The 22440-nt window shown below is 43.2% G+C and overlaps 1 protein-coding gene across 1 annotated transcript in view; it reads right to left on the bottom strand.

Moving 5' to 3' along the window:
* The window catches only part of hspa12a (heat shock protein 12A), a 39802-nt gene extending 23193 nt beyond the window's left edge, over nt 1–16609 (bottom strand). Inside the window, exon 1 of the mRNA XM_034552740.1 lies at nt 16193–16609. Within this exon, the coding sequence (XP_034408631.1) occupies nt 16193–16232 (40 nt within the window). The 5' untranslated portion in view covers nt 16233–16609. The remainder of the gene's footprint in view (nt 1–16192) is intronic.
* Between the last annotated feature and the right edge of the window lie 5831 nt (nt 16610–22440).

Here is a 22440-nt window from a genome sequence, read left to right as displayed (position 1 = left end):
CGTCCACGCCTGGACAAAATGTCATCACTTCATTTAGTTAGCATATGATGGCCAACATAGTATATTTGTCAGGTCACGGTGACCTTTGGCCGCCGTATTCTCATCACTTCATCCTTGAAGACATTCCCTCCAGGCTGTCTTGAGGAATCGGGCTCACGAGGTATGGACAGCCCAACGCACTGGGAGTTCTTCAGTGAAGAAACAAACTGAGGTCTGAACCACCTCGGGGAACAGTCTGAGGAACGTATTGTTCTAAAACCAGGGGCCTCTTATACTTGCATTTTCATTTGTTCATATTTCACCCAGTCAGCGCCACATGGACTCACATGCAGCTGCTTTAAATGAATGCACACCTGTCACTCACCTTTTACAGTGTTGTGTGCATCATACAACATGGACTCTTTAAAAAGTGAAATGCTTAAGTAGCTTTTGTTGTTTGCTCTGACTTTAAGACATGAGGAACTGCCCACTGGTCATCATGGGTGGCCTTTGTAATCCCTCTGCTTCCTTGTGTGTGTGTGTGTGTGTGTGTGTGTGTGTGTGTGTGTGTACCTTGCAGTGTTGGTACTGATTAAATAAGACAAACGGTCCTATCAGATATTTAGTCGCACCCTAATTCAAATCAGCTCAAGACTAAAACCACTTTCAGTAGAGAAGGAAACAAGTAGCTCTGAGCTGATTGGTCCGTTGACGATGTTCTTGTGACTTTCTAAGCAGCCTTTACGATCAAATAGTCATCATGGTACCTGAGGAGGCTGTAAAGGCCCGGCCAGTGAAGAGATGGCTCCTTTTCTGCAGCTGCAGACTGGCAACGTCAAGCCCATTCAAACTGCACAACATGTCTGTTGCACCTGTCTTTAAAACACAATGACATTTCAATTGAATTGGAGATCGTCTCCCCATTTGCTCCCATCTTTTTCATTAGTCTGGCTTAATAGCCTTCACAGAAAGTGTTCTTTGAACGCGCACAATAATAATACTCCCTCGACGTATTGTAAGTGTCTGGCAGAATTGTCTCACGACGGGACGTCGTGAGACAATTCTTTTTTCACGCCTCGCTCACCCTTTTCTCTCGTCCACCCCTACGGAGTGGATGAGTGGTCTGAAGACCCATAATACACTTTGCCAGGCAATTACGGTGCAGAATTACAGACCACCTGTGGCTAGACTCCATATAGCCACCAAGCCGCCGTCTCTCGGCGCCCCCCAGCAGCCCACTCTCACAGCCACCTTTACAACCTTGAGTTTTTATTCCCAACAATTGCCATAAAAATCCAATCATGATTAGAGAAGTAAAGCGATTGCTCTTGTAGTAATTAATATCTCAAGCGCTGTCTTGCTGAGGTTTGGTTGAGGCCTTCTTTTTATTGTGCTGGCTCAGTTTGTTTACCTTGTGCAATAAGGAGCTTTCTAAACGGGCAGCTTTGTGTTGTGAATGGCAACTTTCTACTTTTATTACGATAAAAAAGTGGAAAACTAGCGATGAAGACCGACCGATAAATAGTGTGTAGTCACTCGTTTAAAGCAAAGCAGGAGTGTAAATAAGAAGTGGACATAGTCACCGTGACATCACCCATTGGTTTGCGGACAAAGCAAACCAAGAGGTCGCGTTAACCGAATATTTACCGCCATTAACAGAATCATTTCAACAACTCTGAAAGCCATCCGTCATTTTGACAGACTGGAGGAGGTGGAGCCTCTGGGAGCACTGCGGGTCAGACAGGAGCTCACGCCTCGTCCACAGAGGGTAGTAAGTCCAGTCTCCAGTGTGGTGAAAACATAAACATGCATGTAATGACAGATTTATTCATTTCCAAAATTCAAAACTGCTTCAATCCATATTTCTTGGCGTTTAGTCTTTCAAAAACAAAAGCTGAACATCACCAGATGTTCACGGAATTTGACCAAAATTAATTTAATTAGATAACAGACAAAAAAAGTCTAACATAAACATAACACTGGCCTCAAGTTTTTTGTTGCTGGAGCATTTTGGTTTAGATTTTTGGCCCTCAGCATCTTGTTTTTCTTGCAACCAGAAGTGACACGAGAGGGTGGAGCTAATGACCCTCTAATTGCATCAGACAAAGGACCTGTCTCTGTGCTGGCCTTGTTAGACCTTAGTGCTGCATCCGACACATTGACATCCTACTAGACTGGAACAAACCTGTTCAGATTCTATTCACCTTCTCTAGGCTTCCTTTGGGCAATATGATCAGAAAACACTCCATGAACTTTCATTGTTATGCAGATGATACCCAATTATATCTATTGATCTGAGAAAAAACTAAGAAAAGAGAATCCAGACTGCAGCGTTACTTGTGGTTGTGAGGTCTCCAAAAGCAGAATGGGAACCAGAGCCTTCTGCTATCAAGCTCCTCTCCTTATTGTCTTCATGAATCTGGTCCCTGCTTCATTCTCATGCAGTTTGTAAGAACACCTGGCTATTTGGTTCAAAGAAGGTCAACCACCAATCAATATGTCAGTAACTCATGATGATAAAGTAAATATGACGTCTCCCTGCTGAACAAAGTGAAGGGGGTTAGCACAACTTAGCAACAACATGGGCCCAGCAGGCCCACTTAAGGCGGGCTGCTCTTTAAGGTGGACCAGCTATTCTCATTTCAGTGGCAATCGGAAACTCGTCAGAGATCTCCGGGGAATAAAGATAAGAAGTCTGCAGCCGTGCTCGCGCCCTCTGTGAGGCCCAGCGGTGATTTGAGCTAAATGCTAACGTAACCACGGTAACACGCTCACAATGTCAGCACAAAATATAGCAGGGGATGAAAGACAAAGGGAGATGCTTGAGCGATACGGATATAGGCATATTAAATGAGATGGTCATATGAACAGCAGTAACCATATCTGAGCCTGTGTATTCATCATGATCTCTGGTCTTATGAACCTTAGAGGCGCTACCTCTCGAAAACATTGTGTGCCGTGTTCCAAGATGCCATAAAACCACCAGGTCCCCGGTTGGATTCCAGGCTGTGGGCTTTACTGAGTATCTCCCAGTGTATCTTCTCCGCCTCTCGACTGTTTAGGAAAGACAAATGTGTCTAAGATATAATAGCTGTAATTCTAAACAGATCAAACATCTTGATGGGCTGAAGAACACCTCTGTTCCACACGGTGGAGGAGCGCGACTCAAATTCAACAGGATATTTTGTCTTCCTTTGAACGCCTGCTGAACTCGAGCTGACATCGCAGCACTGACTGTGCAGCTGATAAAGGATGTGAAGACTCTTATTTCTCTCGTCTCAGTAGGAGCGGTGACTTCCTGTTGGCCTCGCATTCCATCTATTCCCCGAACGACTGGCGCTCAGAGGCCTGAGCCGCGAGAGAATGTCAGTAAAATGATCAGGCACTTGACTAAAATAATCACTTAGTCTAAGTGGGACTGAAAACAGGTTCCTTGACGTTTAAAAGGCTCACATCAATAAAGAAGGACGACCTTCAATGTTCTGATGACATTGTTGTGGACTAGGGTCACCTTCACCGAGGGTCTCTGATGAAAAGAGCAGCTAATCCTATACGTGCTTTTAGCCTGCACTCAAGGGAGAAGGGATGTCAGCAGCAACTCTTCAGAAACCATGACCCCCCCAGACAGCAGTCTGGTACAAAGCCTTCTGCACCAACATCTGTCTGACTGCAGCTGCTGCAGCTTTTAAGATAGATTAGGAATATTTCAGCAAACGGGTGTCGTCCAAAATATGTCCTACATCTTGTTGTGTAGACCGATATTCATCCTTCAACCTTTCCTATCACAGTTAGTTGTGTAGTTTGATCATTTAAGGACCACACCCACATTTCCAAAACCCGCCATACTGTCATTTATGTGCAGTCATTCCCTCGATTCAAATCATGGACATTTGAGGCGCTGCCCTTATGCAGTTCTTTACTGTCAATCCAATGATCACCGATCAATCTCTAGATCACAATTAATGTAATAATGAAAGATTTCTTTTATTGCACTTTCATACATAAATAAACACAGCGTTCACTTCGACGTGATGCACGGGTCTTTATTCACGGTGCGTCTCCTACGAGCAAAATTACATCGTACCAAAACAATTTGGTACAATCCGAAGAACATTAGGATATTTTTCTTAAACTCATTTTTGTGGATGAGTTGCCAAGTCGTTCTACAAACTCCACTCAACTTATTTTGGCCCAAAGCCTGACAGCAAGCAATGCAAACATTAAATCAGCAGGCTGAATTAGTTTAAATATCTAAAATGTTCATAAACTGGTCCATAAAGCTAAAGAGAATCTCGGGAAATCGTGAGAGACAACAGAGGCCTTTCTCAGAGGGCAGTGGTGATGAAACACAGCGTATTGTTACCTACATTAACAGAAGAGGAGCCTCATTAAATTCACTGACGGGCACGAACACAACAAAACAGACCATCAAAGAGCCACATTCATACGGGCCGACGGCAAAATGGGTTTGTGGAGAGAATGTGCTGTTTCTTCTTCAATGTGAGGTCCCATTCATTCACCCCCCACCTCCCTCCCATACTCCTCTCTCCCCGGCTGGCTGCATCCACTTGGCCATCAGCCCAGACACACAGTGCAGAGAAACAGCCTGACAACAGCTGCAGCCCCGACACACACACACACACACACACACACACACACACACAAATCCACATGTAACATATTTTTAGAATGAAGCTGCTAATAGCTTATATCTAATCGTTTTTACATTCTTTATTGTTGTCATGGTGGATACAGCCTTTGACATACGCGTGGACACTTAACTTCATACTGCTCGTACATACGAATGACTTTGGTTTAGATTCAGGTTTAACCATTTGTATTTCTCTGGCCAGACACCTGTTACGAGACACTGTCAACAACAACTAATTAGTTTTTAGACTGGTATTGTATCCAAATCTCATGGCTCGCCCTCTTTTGACCTATTTCTATTGAATTGTATCACAGCTTTGACATGATTGGTTTTAGCTCCAGGGCTGACATTGAACATGCACTCCTACGAGATAACTTTATTACTAATTTCTCCGATCACAAACAGCCGTCTGCTCTGAGTCTCTCTCTTTCTCGCACGACCGCACACACACTACACACTGAGCTTTTCATTTTCCTGCTTTTGTCGCCCACATGGCCCAGAAACATAAACACCACTAAGAGTGACAAATGACATCCTCATAATGGCCGACAATGGCAAACCGTCTATCCCTATCCATTGGGGCGGCTGTCGCTCAGGAGTTGGAGCGGGTCGTCCACTAATTGGGAGATTGGCGGCCCCCGTCTCCTCCAGTCTGCAAGAGTCCTCGTCTGTGCCGTCGGTGTGTGAGTGTGCACCTTGTGTGGCAGCATCAAGCACCACCGTGTGAATGAGTGAATGAAGACTGGCGTTGTAAAGCGCTTTGAGTGGTCACGAAGACTGACAAAAGCATGATACAAATGCAGTCCATCGACCCTTTGTGCCCCTTTACTCTGAGGAGTTCTGCAGGGTTCAATCCTGGGTCCCATCTTTTTCTTTCTGGTACCTCCCGGCAACCTAGTTAGTCAGTTCAACAGCTCACTATGGCAACAACACACTGTTGTATACTGTACTGCTGTATTTAAGCCAAACAAGATGGGTAATATTGATATCATGATATCCCCCATCAAGGAATGGATGTCACTTGATTGGATCGAGGTTCTTCCAATGGGCCCTGATACGTTTGCCTCTAATGTTAAACCCTCCATCGCCCCCTCTGGCCAAACCTGTGTGTAATCCGGTCCAAAAGATGACCTTTGACCTACACAAAACCCATACGTTGTGCAAACCTGCCTCCTACAACTCTTGAACAGCATTAAACTAAAAATCAATGGCCACAACAAGAGATCTAAAATGACTTATCCATTTCCAATTCTTCAAAAAGGTACTATATAAATATAATCTTACGTACTTACTATTCCTAAAAGGTCAAGTAAACTATAAAAGAAGGGAGGCTCATCAAAGGTCAGATCAAATTTGACAATTAGAGCCACCTCCTGACAATAATAGGAAACATTATCTGGCTAATTGTTATATACTCCTTTAAAAGGCTCAGAATACTGATTTCACCATTCCACATTCTGTATATTCAATAACTTTCATTACCTGTTCTCAGATTTTCCATCCATTATCTCAGACTTCCATTTATTATTCTGTGCCTGAAATCAATCACTGTTCCCTAATTCGTATTTCCCCTATGTGGGGAAGTGTATTGTGGTCGGTTGTAAAGAGTGAATGTGTACGCTGATCCTTTATTGTTGGAGTTCCTCCTCCCACCCATTCTCTTTGCTGCTGTTGACAACTGTGCAATCTGGTATAGTTGTAATATTGTCAGTCATGCGCAAAGATGTAAAGTAGATATTACAGTGCATTGTGGGAAGCAATAACCCTCAGTGTATTATTCTCTATTATCAGACTTGCATTCTATATTCTATGACTTGCATTCCATATTTGAAACTTTGGTTCCATAATCTCAGACTTTCACCCATTTTCTGAAACGTTTCTTCTATATTCTGACTCAGACTTTCATTCTATGACATTTATCTATTCTATTAATTCTTTAGTTCATAGAATAGAACGTGTGTAGAATAAAACAGAGGTTAATAGAATAGCTGGTCCACCTTAAATAATGCCACTTTAATTGAGCTACAACGTCCACAGCTGTAACGTTAACTTCATACTCACCGTCTCACACACACACACACACACTCTCTCTCTCTCTCTCTCTCTCTCTCTTAAAGGAGTTAAACTAACTTGAACCCCATTGCCGGGTTTGCAATACACTGGCAGAAGCCCCGTGCAGTCAATTGCTGCAATGGAAAAAGTAGAATTAGGACTTCAAGTTCTATTAAATGCATGAAAAGTAATCAAAGCTGAACTGAAGTGACATGTTCTGTCTACCTCTCCATTCACTAAGCTAATAGCCTAAACCAGTGCCTCGGTTCACGTAATAAATCAATCTGCACATCGAACAGAGATGTCCATGGTTCTGATGAAACCGCCCTTTGAGTATAATCTACGCATAAAGGAGGAGCTGCTAATTCAATGCGAATACAAAGAATAGTGAGTTTTACTGAGCAACTTGAAAGCAGCCTGAACCCTAAAGCTAGACAAGATCATCCACTTTGATCCATGAAAGAATAAATAATTCCCTCGCATCTAATTTCAGAACTTCTTTGCCGGCCAACTTAGCTCCGAGTGCCACTTGTTAAGACATACCGGGAGTTCGATTCCTGACTCGATTTTCCAACCATTCGTTTCCTCATCCCAACGACCTCCACATTTCCGCTCTCAAAGTAGCCAGACCGAGTTACTTTTAGAGAAACAGATGGCGTGGTGCTTTGTTAATTACAACAAAGGCCTTCGTATAAAACAATGAAGAGAGACGTCTGACAGAAAGACAGAGCGAGTTCCTGGAGAGGGCAGAGCGGGCTCGGTCACTCTCGAAGGAAACGCTTTTCAAACTCTCGGCTGAACAATGGCTTTCCTTCCTGCCTGTCTGCAATGGAAAACAGTGATAATAGCACAGCCCCTGATTACTGAAGGCAATTCTCTTCACCCAGACAACACACACATAGATGACCACGGTGCTGACATGCACATCCTTTCACAACGACACATGTGAATGAACTGGTCTTTGGTATTTCATGAGTCCAGTGTTCTCACATACCTTCACGTTTCAGATCTGATTCTGCACTTGTGCTTTTCTTGGGGTGTGTGCATATTTAAACAGCCTCTGAATTATTCAACAGCGAGTTGACGTGTTCTCTGCTCAGCAGCTTCACATTTGAACAGGACATATCTGTCCAAGCTGGCTCGTGGTTGACTAAAAACAAAGCCTTTCATTCTGCTTCATGTTGACTATAGGCTCATCAGGAGGCTGCTGGACACCACCCACATGTTCTACAGAGGGATTGTCCTGGCAGGGCTGGAGCTCAGACCGCCACAGGCAGAGAGAACATGTTTCATGTGTCTGCTTCACACCGATACATTCATCAGAAATGCATTGAGCATTTTTTTTCCTATACAGAACAGAATGTGCAAGATGTTTTCTCTGTGCATGGATTTCATCCCACAGTCCAAAGACACGTCGGTCAGAGGGACTGCTCGTTCTTAATTACCTGCAGGTGTTTGTCTACAAATATAGATATTGGTTGGGCAACTCAAGGCTTTTGAGTTGCCCAACCAATATCTATATTTACGAGAGGAAAAAGATTTTGTTGGCCCCAAACGTATAACATGAACGGAACCCTTTACAGTTGTTTCAAACATCTGTGGGATCACAAAAGTACCTAAGATGACTCCCAAGTAGCTTACTCTTTGTCACTGTAATGACACGATGACGACCCAGCACGGTCTAAACGTTGGCTTTGTCGGTGGAACAACCCCTGTTGTGAGCAATGATCTAGTGCTTGGACACAAACAATGGGAACAAAAAACTATCCACCAACACAGCAATGTTCGGAAAGTAAAAACATACAGTAAATATCAAAGCTATGTGGACAAGCTCGAAAGGGAACGCACCACTTACTCATTACAAGGCGAGCACATATCCATACTTGACATATGAAACCATTTACCATCTCACAGAAGACACGGCGTAGTGCCTTCACACTCTTCACCATCAACGTGTTTAGCTTATAGCAGAGAAAGTGTTTTTAGACATGTGTCGCATTCCAGACTTCTGAACGTTGTTTTTGTGCTGATGGCCTGTCTAACTTTTCTGTCTCTAACTCTTCTATCTCTAACTCTTCTATCTCTAACTCTTCTATCTCTAACTCTTCTGTCTCTAACTCTTCTGTCTCTAACTCTTCTGTCTCTAACTCTTCTATTTCTAACTCTTCTGTCTCTAACTCTTCTGTCTCTAACTCTTCTATCTAACTCTTCTATATCTAACTCTTCTATCTCTAACTCTTCTATCTCTAACTCTTCTGTCTCTAACACTTCTATCGCTAACTCTTCTATATCTAACTCTTCTATATCTAACTCTTCTATCTCTAACTCTTCTATCTAACTCTTCTATCTCTAACTCTTCTGTCTCTAACTCTTCTGTCTCTAACACTTCTATCTAACTCTTCTATCTCTAACTCTTCTATCTCTAACTCTTGTGTCACTAACTCTTCTATCTCTAACTCTACTATCTAACTCTTCTATCTCTAACTCTTCTATCTCTAACTCTTCTATTTCTAACTCTACTATCTAACTCTTCTGTCTCTAACTCGTCTATCTCTAACTCTTCTATCTCTAACACTTCTATCTAACTCTTCTATCTCTAACTCTTCTATCTAACTCTTCTATCTCTAACTCTTCTATCTCTAACTCTTCTATTTCTAACTCTTCTATCTCTAACTCTTCTATCTCTAACACTTCTATCTAACTCTTCTGTCTCTAACTCTTCTGTCTCTAACTCTTCTATCTAACTCTTCTATATCTAACTCTTCTATCTCTAACTCTTCTATCTCTAACTCTTCTGTCTCTAACACTTCTATCGCTAACTCTTCTATATCTAACTCTTCTATATCTAACTCTTCTATCTCTAACTCTTCTATCTAACTCTTCTATCTCTAACTCTTCTATATCTAACTCTTCTATCTCTAACTCTTCTATCTAACTCTTCTATCTCTAACTCTTCTGTCTCTAACACTTCTATCTCTAACTCTTCTATCTCTAACTCTTCTATCTCTAACTCTTCTATCTAACTCTTCTATCTCTAAATCTTGTGTCACTAACTCTTCTATCTCTAACTCTACTATCTAACTCTTCTATCTCTAACTCTTCTGTCTCTAACACTTCTATCTAACTCTTCTATATCTAACTCTTCTATCTCTAACTCTTCTGTCTCTAACTCTTCTGTCTCTAACACTTCTATCTAACTCTTCTATCTCTAACTCTTCTATCTCTAACTCTTGTGTCACTAACTCTTCTATCTCTAACTCTACTATCTAACTCTTCTATCTCTAACTCTTCTATCTAACTCTTCTATCTCTAACTCTTCTATCTCTAACTCTTCTATTTCTAACTCTACTATCTAACTCTTCTGTCTCTAACTCTTCTATCTCTAACTCTTCTGTCTCTAACTCTTCTGTCTCTAACTCTTCTATTTCTAACTCCTCTGTCTCTAACTCTTCTGTCTCTAACTCTTCTATCTAACTCTTCTATCTCTAACTCTTCTGTCTCTAACACTTCTATCTCTAACTCTTCTATCTCTAACTCTTCTATCTCTAACTCTTCTATCTAACTCTTCTATCTCTAAATCTTGTGTCACTAACTCTTCTATCTCTAACTCTACTATCTAACTCTTCTATCTCTAACTCTTCTGTCTCTAACGCTTCTATCTAACTCTTCTATCTCTAACTCTTCTGTCTCTAACTCTTCTGTCTCTAACACTTCTATCTAACTCTTCTATCTCTAACTCTTCTATCTCTAACTCTTGTGTCACTAACTCTACTATCTAACTCTTCTATCTCTAACTCTTCTATCTAACTCTTCTATCTCTAACTCTTCTATCTAACTCTTCTATCTCTAACTCTTCTATCTCTAACTCTTCTATTTCTAACTCTACTATCTAACTCTTCTGTCTCTAACTCTTCTATCTCTAACTCTTCTATCTCTAACACTTCTATCTAACTCTTCTATCTCTAACTCTTCTATCTAACTCTTCTATCTCTAACTCTTCTATCTATAACTCTTCTATTTCTAACTCTTCTATCTCTAACTCTTCTATCTCTAACACTTCTATCTAACTCTTCTATCTCTAACTCTTCTATCTAACTCTTCTATCTCTAACTCTTCTATCTATAACTCTTCTATTTCTAACTCTTCTATCTCTAACTCTTCTATCTCTAACACTTCTATCTAACTCTTCTATCTCTAACTCTTCTATCTAACTCTTCTATCTCTAACTCTTCTATCTCTAACTCTTCTATTTCTAACTCTTCTATCTCTAACTCTTCTGTCTCTAACTCTTCTGTCTCTAACACTTCTATCTCTTCTATCTAACTCTTCTGTCTCTAACTCTTCTATCTAACTCTTCTATCTCTAACTCTTCTATCTATAACTCTTCTATTTCTAACTCTTCTATCTCTAACTCTTCTGTCTCTAACTCTTCTGTCTCTAACACTTCTATCTCTTCTATCTAACTCTTCTGTCTCTAACTCTTCTATCTAACTCTTCTGTCTCTAACACTTCTATCTCTAACTCTTCTATCTCTAAATCTTGTGTCACTAACTCTTCTATCTCTAACTCTTCTGTCTCTAACTCTTCTACCTAACTCTTCTGTCTCTAACTATTCTATCTCTAACTCTTCTATCTCTAACTCTTCTGTCACTAACTCTTCTGTCTCTAACTCGTCTATCTAACTCTTCTGTCTCTAACACTTCTATCTCTAACTCTTCTATCTCTAACTCTTGTGTCACTAACTCTTCTATCTCTAACTCTTCTGTCTCTAACTCTACTATCTCTAACTTTTCTATATCTAACTCTTCTATATCTAACTCTTCTATCTAACTCTTCTATCTCTAACTCTTCTATCTAACTCTTCTGTCTCTAACTCTTCTATCTAACTCTTCTGTCTAACTCACAACACGAGGAAGAAACAAAGATTATGTGTTTCTACCGCAATATGTCTCTGTGTAAAAAAAACCACTGGGTCATCTCAGCGTTGGCCAATAAAACAATTTGTGATGTTTATTGACTACTAACACAAAGAATGAAGGATTGCCATGAATTGTCTTTTTTGGGGCGCCAAGATGAGACTCGCTTCAGACCAGTCTGACTTCAAAATGACAGAATTGAACAGAGCAATTTCACTTCAGATTAATAGCAGACCGCTTCAGGGTCACTCAGACCACATCAGGACACTCAGACCGCCTCAGACCACATCAGGACACTCAGACCACCTCAGAGTGTCACTCAGACCACCTCAGAGTGTCACTCAGACAACATCAGGACACTCAGACCACATCAGGATACTCAGACCGCCTCAGAGTGTCACTCAGACCACATCAGGACACTCAGACCACCTCAGAGTGTCACTCAGACCACATCAGGACACTCAGACCACCTCCGAGTGTCACTCAGACCACATCAGGACACTCAGACCACCTTTAGAGTGTCACTCAGACCACATCAGGACACTCAGACCACCTCCGAGTGTCACTCAGACCACATCAGGACACTCAGACCACCTTTAGAGTGTCACTCAGACCACATCAGGACACTCAGACCACCTCCGAGTGTCACTCAGACCACATCAGGACACTCAGACCACCTCAGAGTGTCACTCAGACCACCTCAGAGTGTCACTCAGACAACATCAGGACACTCAGACCACATCAGGATACTCAGACCGCCTCAGAGTGTCACTCAGACAACATCAGGACACTCAGACCACATCAGGACACTCAGACCACCTCCGAGTGTCACTCAGACCACATCAGGACACTCAGACCACCTTTAGAGTGTCACTCAGACCACATCAGGACACTCAGACCACCTCAGAGTGTCACTCAGACCACATCAGGACACTCAGACCACATCAGGATACTAAGACCGCCTCAGAGTGTCACTCAGACAACATCAGGACACTCAGACCGCCTCAGAGTGTCACTCAGACCACATCAGGACACTCAGACTGACCACATCAGGACACTCAGACCACATCAGGACACTCAGACCGCCTCAGAGTGTCACTCAGACCACATCAGGACACTCAGACCGCCTCAGAGTGTCACTCAGACCACATCAGGACTCTCAGACTGCCTCAGAGTGTCACTCAGACCACATCAGGACTCTCAGACTGCCTCAGAGTGACACTCAGACCACCTCAGAGTGTCACTCAGACCACATCAGGACACTCAGACCACATCAGGATACTCAGACCGCCTCAGAGTGTCACTCAGACAACATCAGGACACTCAGACCACATCAGGATACTCAGACCGCCTCAGAGTGTCACTCAGACCACATCAGGACACTCAGACTGACCACATCAGGACACTCAGACCACATCAGGACACTCAGACCGCCTCAGAGTGTCACTCAGACCACATCAGGACACTCTGAAATGGGCCTTCAAAATGAAAGACCTTTAAAATATGAAATACATTGTGTTTTTTCTGAATTCTGATTACTAGAATGATCCCACGCAGCAAACAGTTATGTTATTTTAGAGAACATGTGGAAATATTGAGATATCATATACAATATCTATAATATTTGAACCCCTTATCCTATGTAGGGGCGCTGTAGCCGATCCGAGCTGACATCGGGCGAAGGTGGGGTACACTGTACAGGGTATTCAAATCACACCAGTGTATACGAACCATGTGGTTATTACAATAAGTCAATTTATGTATTGCTATACAGGACAGCGTGCTACATATTGTTATCTACATATGAAATGACCTATATCTGGACAGTAGACGCTCATGTCGCCCAGCGCTAAAACAAGCACACGCAATAAAACTTAATAAGACTTGATGAGCCAGAAATGAGCTCACGTTGAACATGTTCTTCATGGCCCACCAGAGTGCTGCTCCCTCACTGGTCTTGGATTCTATGATCTGAAGCAGAACGTGAGGAGGCCCGTCTGGACAGAGTCGTGCTGCAGCGAGTCAAAGACGTGAAGCGGCAGCTCTGGCCTCCCACTCACGGGTGACCGTAAAAATCAGCGATGGTACTTTTCTGTCGGCTTTATTTACGAACATGAAAGGAAGGTGTGGAAGTTGTATTGCCATGGCAACAAGACTGAGCAGCTGTGCTTGGCATTACACTCAAAACATTTTAATTCTACACGACACGGAAATCTGTGGCCCGCAACGTTTTATTCAGCTGCAATCACGAGTATTATTTCACCCAATAAACAGTTTCTATTGCACACTTGTAGGTGAGCTGACTCAGAATGTCTTTGTCTTCATCTCCATAACTGTCTGTTCAAATACGTCATTAAAAACAGCAAAACCAATGTCATAAAACTATTGCTTCAGTATTTGAAAAAAGACTGAACTCAAGGCCCACTCACTCTTTGTTCTACTATGTGTACAGGAGTGATACAGGATTGATGCATTGTTGCATTCAAACAGGAAGTTAGCGTCGCCCCTTCAAAGAGCCAATGGGATTCTTCCATGGGGTGGTGCCAAAATGCTGACTCATTTCCTGGCTTTAGGACTCATTCCTGCAGACACTCTGTGAATGTGACGGTGACAGTAGGGCTTGTGAAACAGAAAACAGACTCTGGATCCACGGTGCTGATGGGGCAGGCATTGGCCGGTGGCCCAAAACAGTGTGCAGAGCTTCAAACCAACTCTGGTTCACTCCCCGTGCCAAGAAACCACATTGAGACATGTCCCCGAATGTCAAACACGTCCTTTAAAGTATCGCTTGCTCTGATCTGCACTGAAATGGTGGTTACAGTGCGTGTGTGGGCTGAAGTCCTGCCTGGCTTCTTACGTGGTGGCACATCTGCTTGACCAACAATGACTACCTGACGGCGCCGCCAGCCACACCTGAAAGTACCTGGAACTCTGAGCTGCTGTCACGCCGTGGACCAAAAACACTTGCTTGTGTTTCACCGTTTGGCCTCTAAAAACATACATGCTTCATCTGAAATCAGACATGACCCACAGAAGGTGAGCTCTGCACATCAATGTGAACAAACCGTGAACACCTCTTTTATCCTCCAAGTGCTGCTTGCGAAAACACAAGACAAACACAAATGAAGTTGCTGACCTCGGCGGGGGGATAGAACTAGACACGGAAACTCTGCCACGTTGGCTTTAGAGATGCTGAGTCTAATGTGATCAGTCAGTGTCGGAGTCACACCCCTGTGAGCATGTGACGCGTGGCCGTTGTCATTTATCATGATTCTGCAACATCCTGCTGCAAATTTGGTTTCACTGCAGGGGAGACGGGCTCAGAGTCAGAGATGCTGCATCAGTCACACAAAGGAATTGCATCCAGGGTTTGAACTCTTAAGAAGGGGTAAAGTCACATCTTCAGACTATATGCCACAGGCAACTTTCTATTACAAACACACACACACACACACACACACACACACACACACACACACACACCTGTGCAGTGAGATTGACTCTTATCTTACACTGTGTATGAAGCGCTGCCTTCACAGCTAAGTGGTAATTAACATCCAGGTAGCATCCTTGAGGATGACCACACATTTCTAGAAATTGTTCCGGTATTCAAGTAAGAAGTCTATCTTTCAACAACACCAGCAGCTTTTTTTACTTCAGGAGCTAAAAGTTGCACAAAGTCTGGTCTGCAGCTCTCCTCCCTGCAGGACACCACCAGGGTGCAGCCTGTGCGTCGTTACATAACCCTGGAGCGTAGCCCAAAGTGAGCCTGAATATCTCTCCACTGATGTGTCGTGTAAAGCGTGTTCTCTAGAGGTTTGGAGCGATGCATGGCCGAAGGAGTGAAGTGAACCCTGGGTTGGAATGGCGCACACTGCTCCCCATCCACGGGTTGGATGACGGTGTGGAATCACGGTGAAGCGTGAGGACAAACGCTGCTCGGTGCGCGCAATGGCCGCCGAACTGTCCGGTGTGAGTGTAAAGGACATGACGTCATGACCAGGAACGATCACACGTGAGAGCCGCACACAAAGCGCGTTACACCGCCCGGCCGTGTTTACAGGGCGCGTGCACGTTTCTTCCATCCCTCCGCGGAGCTGGACGTGTAGATGAGCCGCTCCTCGGAGCACTAACCCGGGCAGCGCTGCGCTACCGGAGGACGCGGTGCAGCCTTTTGCTGCATTGAGTCACACTGCTCCGGTGGGCCGGGTCACGTGACCACGCTGCGCCGTTATGAAGATCAGAAGCGGCGAGCCGCGTCTGAAAAACACGCAGCGGGCAGTCGAGAAGCACACGAGTAGTAAAGTTGTAATATCGCCATGTTGTTTCTTTAGGGGGGGGCTCCGTGCAGGCCGGTCGGCGAGGCCCAGCCCACTGCGGCTGCCCTTGGAGCGCAGCGGACGGGGGGGGGGGACGCGTTCATGAACACCGCCCTTCTTCAACCGTTACACTCAACAGCGTTAACTGGCGTCGGAAATAGTGCACGTGAAGAACACCGCACCGAATTTCGCACAACTGCATACGTGCACGCGCAATGAATGCTAAAGAAAATAATTTAAAAAACCAAATCCCCCGTGAGCACGCGCTCGGTTACCTGTTCGGATGTTGTCCGCGGCCGTGTCCTTCTCGGTCATCTCCTCCCGAGCCTTCTCCCCGATACAGCTGCACCAGGCAATGGTCCCGCTTCTCTGGGACTCCGGGGGCCGAGTGAGGAGCAACTTCTCTCGAGCAGCCTCCGCGCGGATGATCCGACGTGCACGTTGGTTCCACTGCGCCTCGCCGCTTCCTGTGCTGTGGACGGGGCGTGAGAGAAGAGCACATGGAGGGGATTTGGGGTCTGGAGGTTGTTTGGAGTTGGGGGGGGTGGACCCCAGACTGCTGCTCTGTCCGCCCCTCCCACCACATCCACGGCTGTCCTGGACAGGGATCCTGCTGCAGCTCCAGACCGCCGTGAGGATGCTGAGCAGGAGGAGAGTCCAGGTTTCATCTCGGGACTGTGTTCATAAAGGATAACGCGTGGATATGGATATGATGATGAAACCACCTGCATGGCCCCTCTGTGTGTTTTCTTTTATTAAAGCCCCCTAGAGAAGGAACTGAGCCACGTGCACAAAGCAACGTGCTGAAACACGGACATCAAAAGTCATTTACAGTTTTTATAAAGAGAAATATGGATTCAGCAGGAACCCTGTGATTGGAGTCCTGGTTGTGTTTGACCTGCAAACACGAGACAGTTGTCGTGGTTTTGTGGATGTGGGGTTTGTTGCCTGAACTTAACTCTACTTCATTTGAATCAAGTCTAGATTATTGCCCTCGAGCAGCTGAACTCCCTGAAAGAATTGTTAATAAAGAAATTAAAAATCTGGTAACGTGAACCACCAAATACTATAACGGTGACACATTTTCTCATAATTGTGTCCCGTGTGGTCTTGAGACCCCCAAAGAGGAACGACCACATTCTCTCTGCTTCATCAGAGTGGAACAATGAGCTGTATATGAGGTTCTGGTGGGTTCTGCCATAAGACGGTACCGAGTCCCGACCCAATACTTCTGTTGTCCCAGATAATACAGCAGAATGATTGCTTGCATCAAAGCTGTTCCTTCATGATTTGTATTTCTGTGCTTTTAGAGAAACATATATGTTCTTTCACAAAGGTCTTGTGTCTGTGTGCAGCAGTTGGAGAAGATCCCTTTGCTCGACCAGTTATGTTTTGATGCTTCTTCATGCTCAAGGACTTATTTCCTAGAAACTCATGAGCACATCTGGTGAACACACGATTTAGTGACTGGAAGCAACACATTTCAGAATCAAACTTTATTAGTGTTGGCAGATGATGGAAGGATATGAACACATGGACACAGTTCAGTCCTCTCCTGAGACTGGAGTTACTATATGAGTCATGTTGACATGTTAAAAGATGAAGACTATTCCATGAAGTGACTGCCTCGTTGTGCGTAGTCAGCATTACACGTGGGGCCAGTTGCTACAGTTTGCTTTTACTTCCCTCCTGTTTCACACGGTCTGTTGCCTCATTCGGTCCTTTCCATCCCAGGGTAGGAAATTGACTTTTTTCTTCCATCATGGAGCACCAGTTCATCATCGTCATCTGTGTCACTGTCAGCCATTGGAGAAGTTGCTGGTCTGACCTGCTGCCTTGCTCAGAGGGTTTTATGTGAGGCCGCCTGGCTTTCTTCTCACAGCAGATTCTACACATGCTGCATCTTCTTCTTCTGGTTCCTCCAGTGAGATCATCATGAGGTCTTCCACTGTGTTGATGGAACAAACAAAAACAACAATAGTATGTTACATGTGATAAGGGACTTAATCTATTCAATTCAATTCAATTCAGTTTATTTGGTATAGCCCAATATCACACATTACAAATTTGCCTCAGAGGGCTTTTCAATCTGTACACATACGACATCCCTGACCTTTGACCTCACATCAGATCAGGAACAACTCCCCAAAAATAACCTTTGACAGGGAAAAAAGGGAAGAAACCTTCAGGAGAGCAACAGAGGAGGATCCCTCTCCCCGGATGGACAGATGAATAGATGTCATGTGACCAGATGAACAGAGTTACAGAGTTACATAAACACATCTAAACAATCTAAACATGTAACCCTTGAAGTCAACTGCAGTCTCAACTAATTGTATTTGACCCACATAGAGGATTGTTGTGAACCACAAGATGGCAGTAACTCATGAGGACGTGGCTGCACTCTGGCTAACGTTAGCTAGCTAGCAAGCGAGCCTTTGGAACTAACGCACCATCAGAGCTAACTAAAGCGAAACTAAATAAGTTTAAAATAATGACTACTAGTTATGACTCACCGGAGGCGATGGCCACATATTTCTTGACGTTGTCGCTCCCCTTGATGAAGTCCGCAGAAGAATTCAATGTGTGCTGGTTGACGACGAACATTTCTCCTCCCACTCACAGCATTGGGCATCTGTTAATGGAATCACATACATTGCAGCAGCATTGGCATCTGTTAATGGAATCACATACATTGCAGCAGCATTGGCATCTGTTAATGGAATCACATACATTGCAGCAGCATTGGCATCTGTTAATGAAATCACATACATTGCAGCAGCATTGGGCATCTGTTAATGGAATCACATACATTGCAGCAGCATTGGGCATCTGTTAATGGAATCACATACATTGCAGCAGCATTGGGCATCTGTTAATGAAATCACATACATTGCAGCAGCATTGGCATATGTTAATGAAATCACATACATTGCAGCAGCATTGGGTATCTGTTAATGAAATCACATACATTGCAGTAGCATTGGGCATCTGTTAATGGAATCACATACATTGCAGCAGCATTGGGCATCTGTTAATGGAATCACATACATTGCAGTATCATTGGGCATCTGTTAATGTAATCACATACATTGCAGTAGCATTGGGCATCTGTTAATGTAATCACATACATTGCAGCAGCATTGGCATCTGTTAATGAAATCACATACATTGCAGCAGCATTGGGCATCTGTTAATGGAATCACATACATTGCAGCAGCATTGGGCATCTGTTAATGGAATCACATACATTGCAGTAGCATTGGGCATCTGTTAATGTAATCACATACATTGCAGTAGCATTGGGCATCTGTTAATGTAATCACATACATTGCAGTAGCATTGGGCATCTGTTAATGTAATCACATACATTGCAGCAGCATTGGCATCTGTTAATGAAATCACATACATTGCAGCAGCATTGGGCATCTGTTAATGGAATCACATACATTGCAGCAGCATTGGGCATCTGTTAATGGAATCACATACATTGCAGCAGCATTGGGCATCTGTTAATGAAATCACATACATTGCAGCAGCATTGGGCATCTGTTAATGGAATCACATACATTGCAGTAGCATTGGGCATCTGTTAATGTAATCACATACATTGCAGCAGCATTGGCATCTGTTAATGAAATCACTTACATTGCAGCAGCATTGGGCATCTGTTAATGGAATCACATACATTGCAGTAGCATTGGGCATCTGTTAATGTAATCACATACATTGCAGCAGCATTGGGCATCTGTTAATGGAATCACATACATTGCAGCAGCATTGGCATCTGTTAATGAAATCACATACATTGCAGCAGCATTGGGCATCTGTTAATGGAATCACATACATTGCAGCAGCATTGGGCATCTGTTAATGGAATCACATACATTGCAGCAGCATTGGCATCTGTTAATGAAATCACATACATTGCAGCAGCATTGGGCATCTGTTAATGGAATCACATACATTGCAGCAGCATTGGGCATCTGTTAATGGAATCACATACATTACAGTATCATTGGGCATCTGTTAATGGAATCACATACATTGCAGCAGCATTGGGCATCTGTTAATGGAATCACATACATTGCAGCAGCATTGGGCATCTGTTAATGGAATCACATACATTGCAGTAGCATTGGGCATCTGTTAATGGAATCACATACATGTGGTATCTGTTAATAGAATTGCATACATTCCAGCAGCAGCATTAGCCATCTGTTAGCGCTGTGGTTCTCAAACTGTGAGGCGCGCTCCTCTAGTGGGGCGCAGTGGTATTACATGTGGGGAGCAGGGGGAAATGCAGAACAAGCTTTATTGAGAACTTCACATATTACAAAAGTACAAAATACACAGACATAACACTAAGTCATTAATAAATAAATGGATAAATGCCTGTACCTTCGTGTACATGTTTACGTTACGTTAATAGGTTACGTTTGCGCGACGGCCAAGATTCTTGTCGACTCACCACATCTGACCTCCGTGAGACTTTTCTGCTGTTGCCCTTCAAAACAAAAGCTCAACATTGAGCATGAAGTGAGAGTGGCCGTATCAAAAAAGATTTATAGTTGAAAGCAGTCTCATTGCAGCCACTAATGCTGATACAACTTCATGGCTCATACATATCTGCACTCATTTTGTTTTGTTTCGCACAGGTTGCATGTTATTGTTGTTTTGAAAAGATATGCAGTGTAACACTCAGTAAAAGTCTTTATTGGCAAATATTTGAACTTGTTTTGTTTTGTTTTTTACAGGTTGCACTTTATTGTTATTATCATGAAAATATATTCAGTGCAAAACAGGTTCATTGCAGCCACAATAAGCAATTTGCTTGCCAAATATGAGTTATTCTTTGCATAGATATACATTTGTTTCAATTGTTCTAACAAAGTGATTGCACATTTAATTTGTCTGATGGAGCAATCTGGTTTACTTCTATTATTTTAAAAAGCACAGATGGAGGAGTCACAAAAAGTTATATCAATCAAAATTCAGGATAGACCATTTTGTTGGGGTTTTGGGGCATAAACATCGGTTCTTCCTCCGAAGTGAGGCGTGAAAAGGTTTGAGTTAGTGGAATCACATACCTTGCAGCAGCAGCATTGAGATGACTCTGATTCATATATCATTAAATTAATCACTAATCATGTATTCAGCTAATTATTCATATCCAGCTATTCAATTACTACATATTCATCTATTTGGCCATTTACTTAAAACCCTTTTGTTAATAACTACTGCAATTGTGCCATTTTCAATATATTCTACAAATTGCCCATATTAATTGTCTTGTATGTGGTGTCATATCTGGTAAGTAGCACCACATCCATTCTATTTTTACTAGTGGTTTACATTCTTCTATTTTCATAATTTTTATCAGGCTAATTTTGTTACATTTTCAATGGTTTTGTAACTGCTCACAATCATCGTTTTTCTAATTAGTGACATCATGTAGATGGGAGTAGGTGTCAGATCCAATGCATTACTAATTCTCAGGTCAATGCTGACCTCTTTTGGTTAAATCCATTCAAGGTCTTATGGGAGCAGGTAATGAGCCGTCATCCCAGTACACTAGCCACGTAGTCTCAGCTCAAACTGGACCATTAGCCATAGCTGGCTAGAGCCATATCTTACAAGCAGGGCATTGCTGTCTTCAAGCCATTGCTGGCTAAGATAAATAAAAAAGTAGATCTCATAGATGCTCTGGTCAGTGCGGACCTAGTCGTTGTAGCGCTTTTGTTCATGTTTAACTCATTCATGGTAAATCGCAGATTCTAATGGCTTAAACTCAAGTTTCTGTCATGCTCCTTGTTATGCCTCATCTCTTAGCACATTCTTTTGGGGGGAATATTAGGCTGTGGTTGATTTGATGCTGATCGGGGCAGATGGCCCTCAATTACAAATTATTAAGTACTGAAATACTAATACATAATAGTTGTATTTTCTATAACTAAGCAATTCAATTCAATTCAGTTTATTTTATACAGCCCAATATCACAAATTACAAATTTGCCTCAGACGGCTTTACAATCTGTACACGTACGACATCCCTGACCTTTGACCTCACATCGGATCAGGAAAAACTCCCAAGAAATAGAAAAAACAGGAAGAGAGAAGGCCTCAGACACCTCCAGGTCCAATGGACCCTATGAGACGTGAAGTCACAAAGACTCCGGGGAGGAAGCAGAGTTAGTAAGGTGCAATGGAGAAATTCATCCATAAGGAGAGAGAGAAGAGGAGATAGGTGCTCAGTGTATCCTAAAACATCCCCCAGCAGCCTATGAGCCTATAGCAGCATATCAAGGGGCTCGACCAGGGCAAACCTGATTCAGCCCTAACTATAAGCACTATTAAAGAGGAAAGTCTTAAGTCTATTCTTAAATGAGGTGACTGTCTGCCTCCTGGACTGAAAGTGGAAGCTGGTTCCATAAAAGAGGAGCTTGATAACTGAAGGCTCTGGCTCCCATCCTACTTTTTAGGACTCTAGGAACCACAAGTAGCCCCGCATTTAGTGAGCGCA

This window comes from Cyclopterus lumpus, chromosome 15, assembly GCF_009769545.1.
Source record: "Cyclopterus lumpus isolate fCycLum1 chromosome 15, fCycLum1.pri, whole genome shotgun sequence".
NCBI lineage: Eukaryota > Metazoa > Chordata > Actinopteri > Perciformes > Cyclopteridae > Cyclopterus > Cyclopterus lumpus.
The sequence above is the reverse complement of the archived record's forward strand: the minus strand, read 5'-3'. Positions and strand labels throughout refer to the sequence as shown.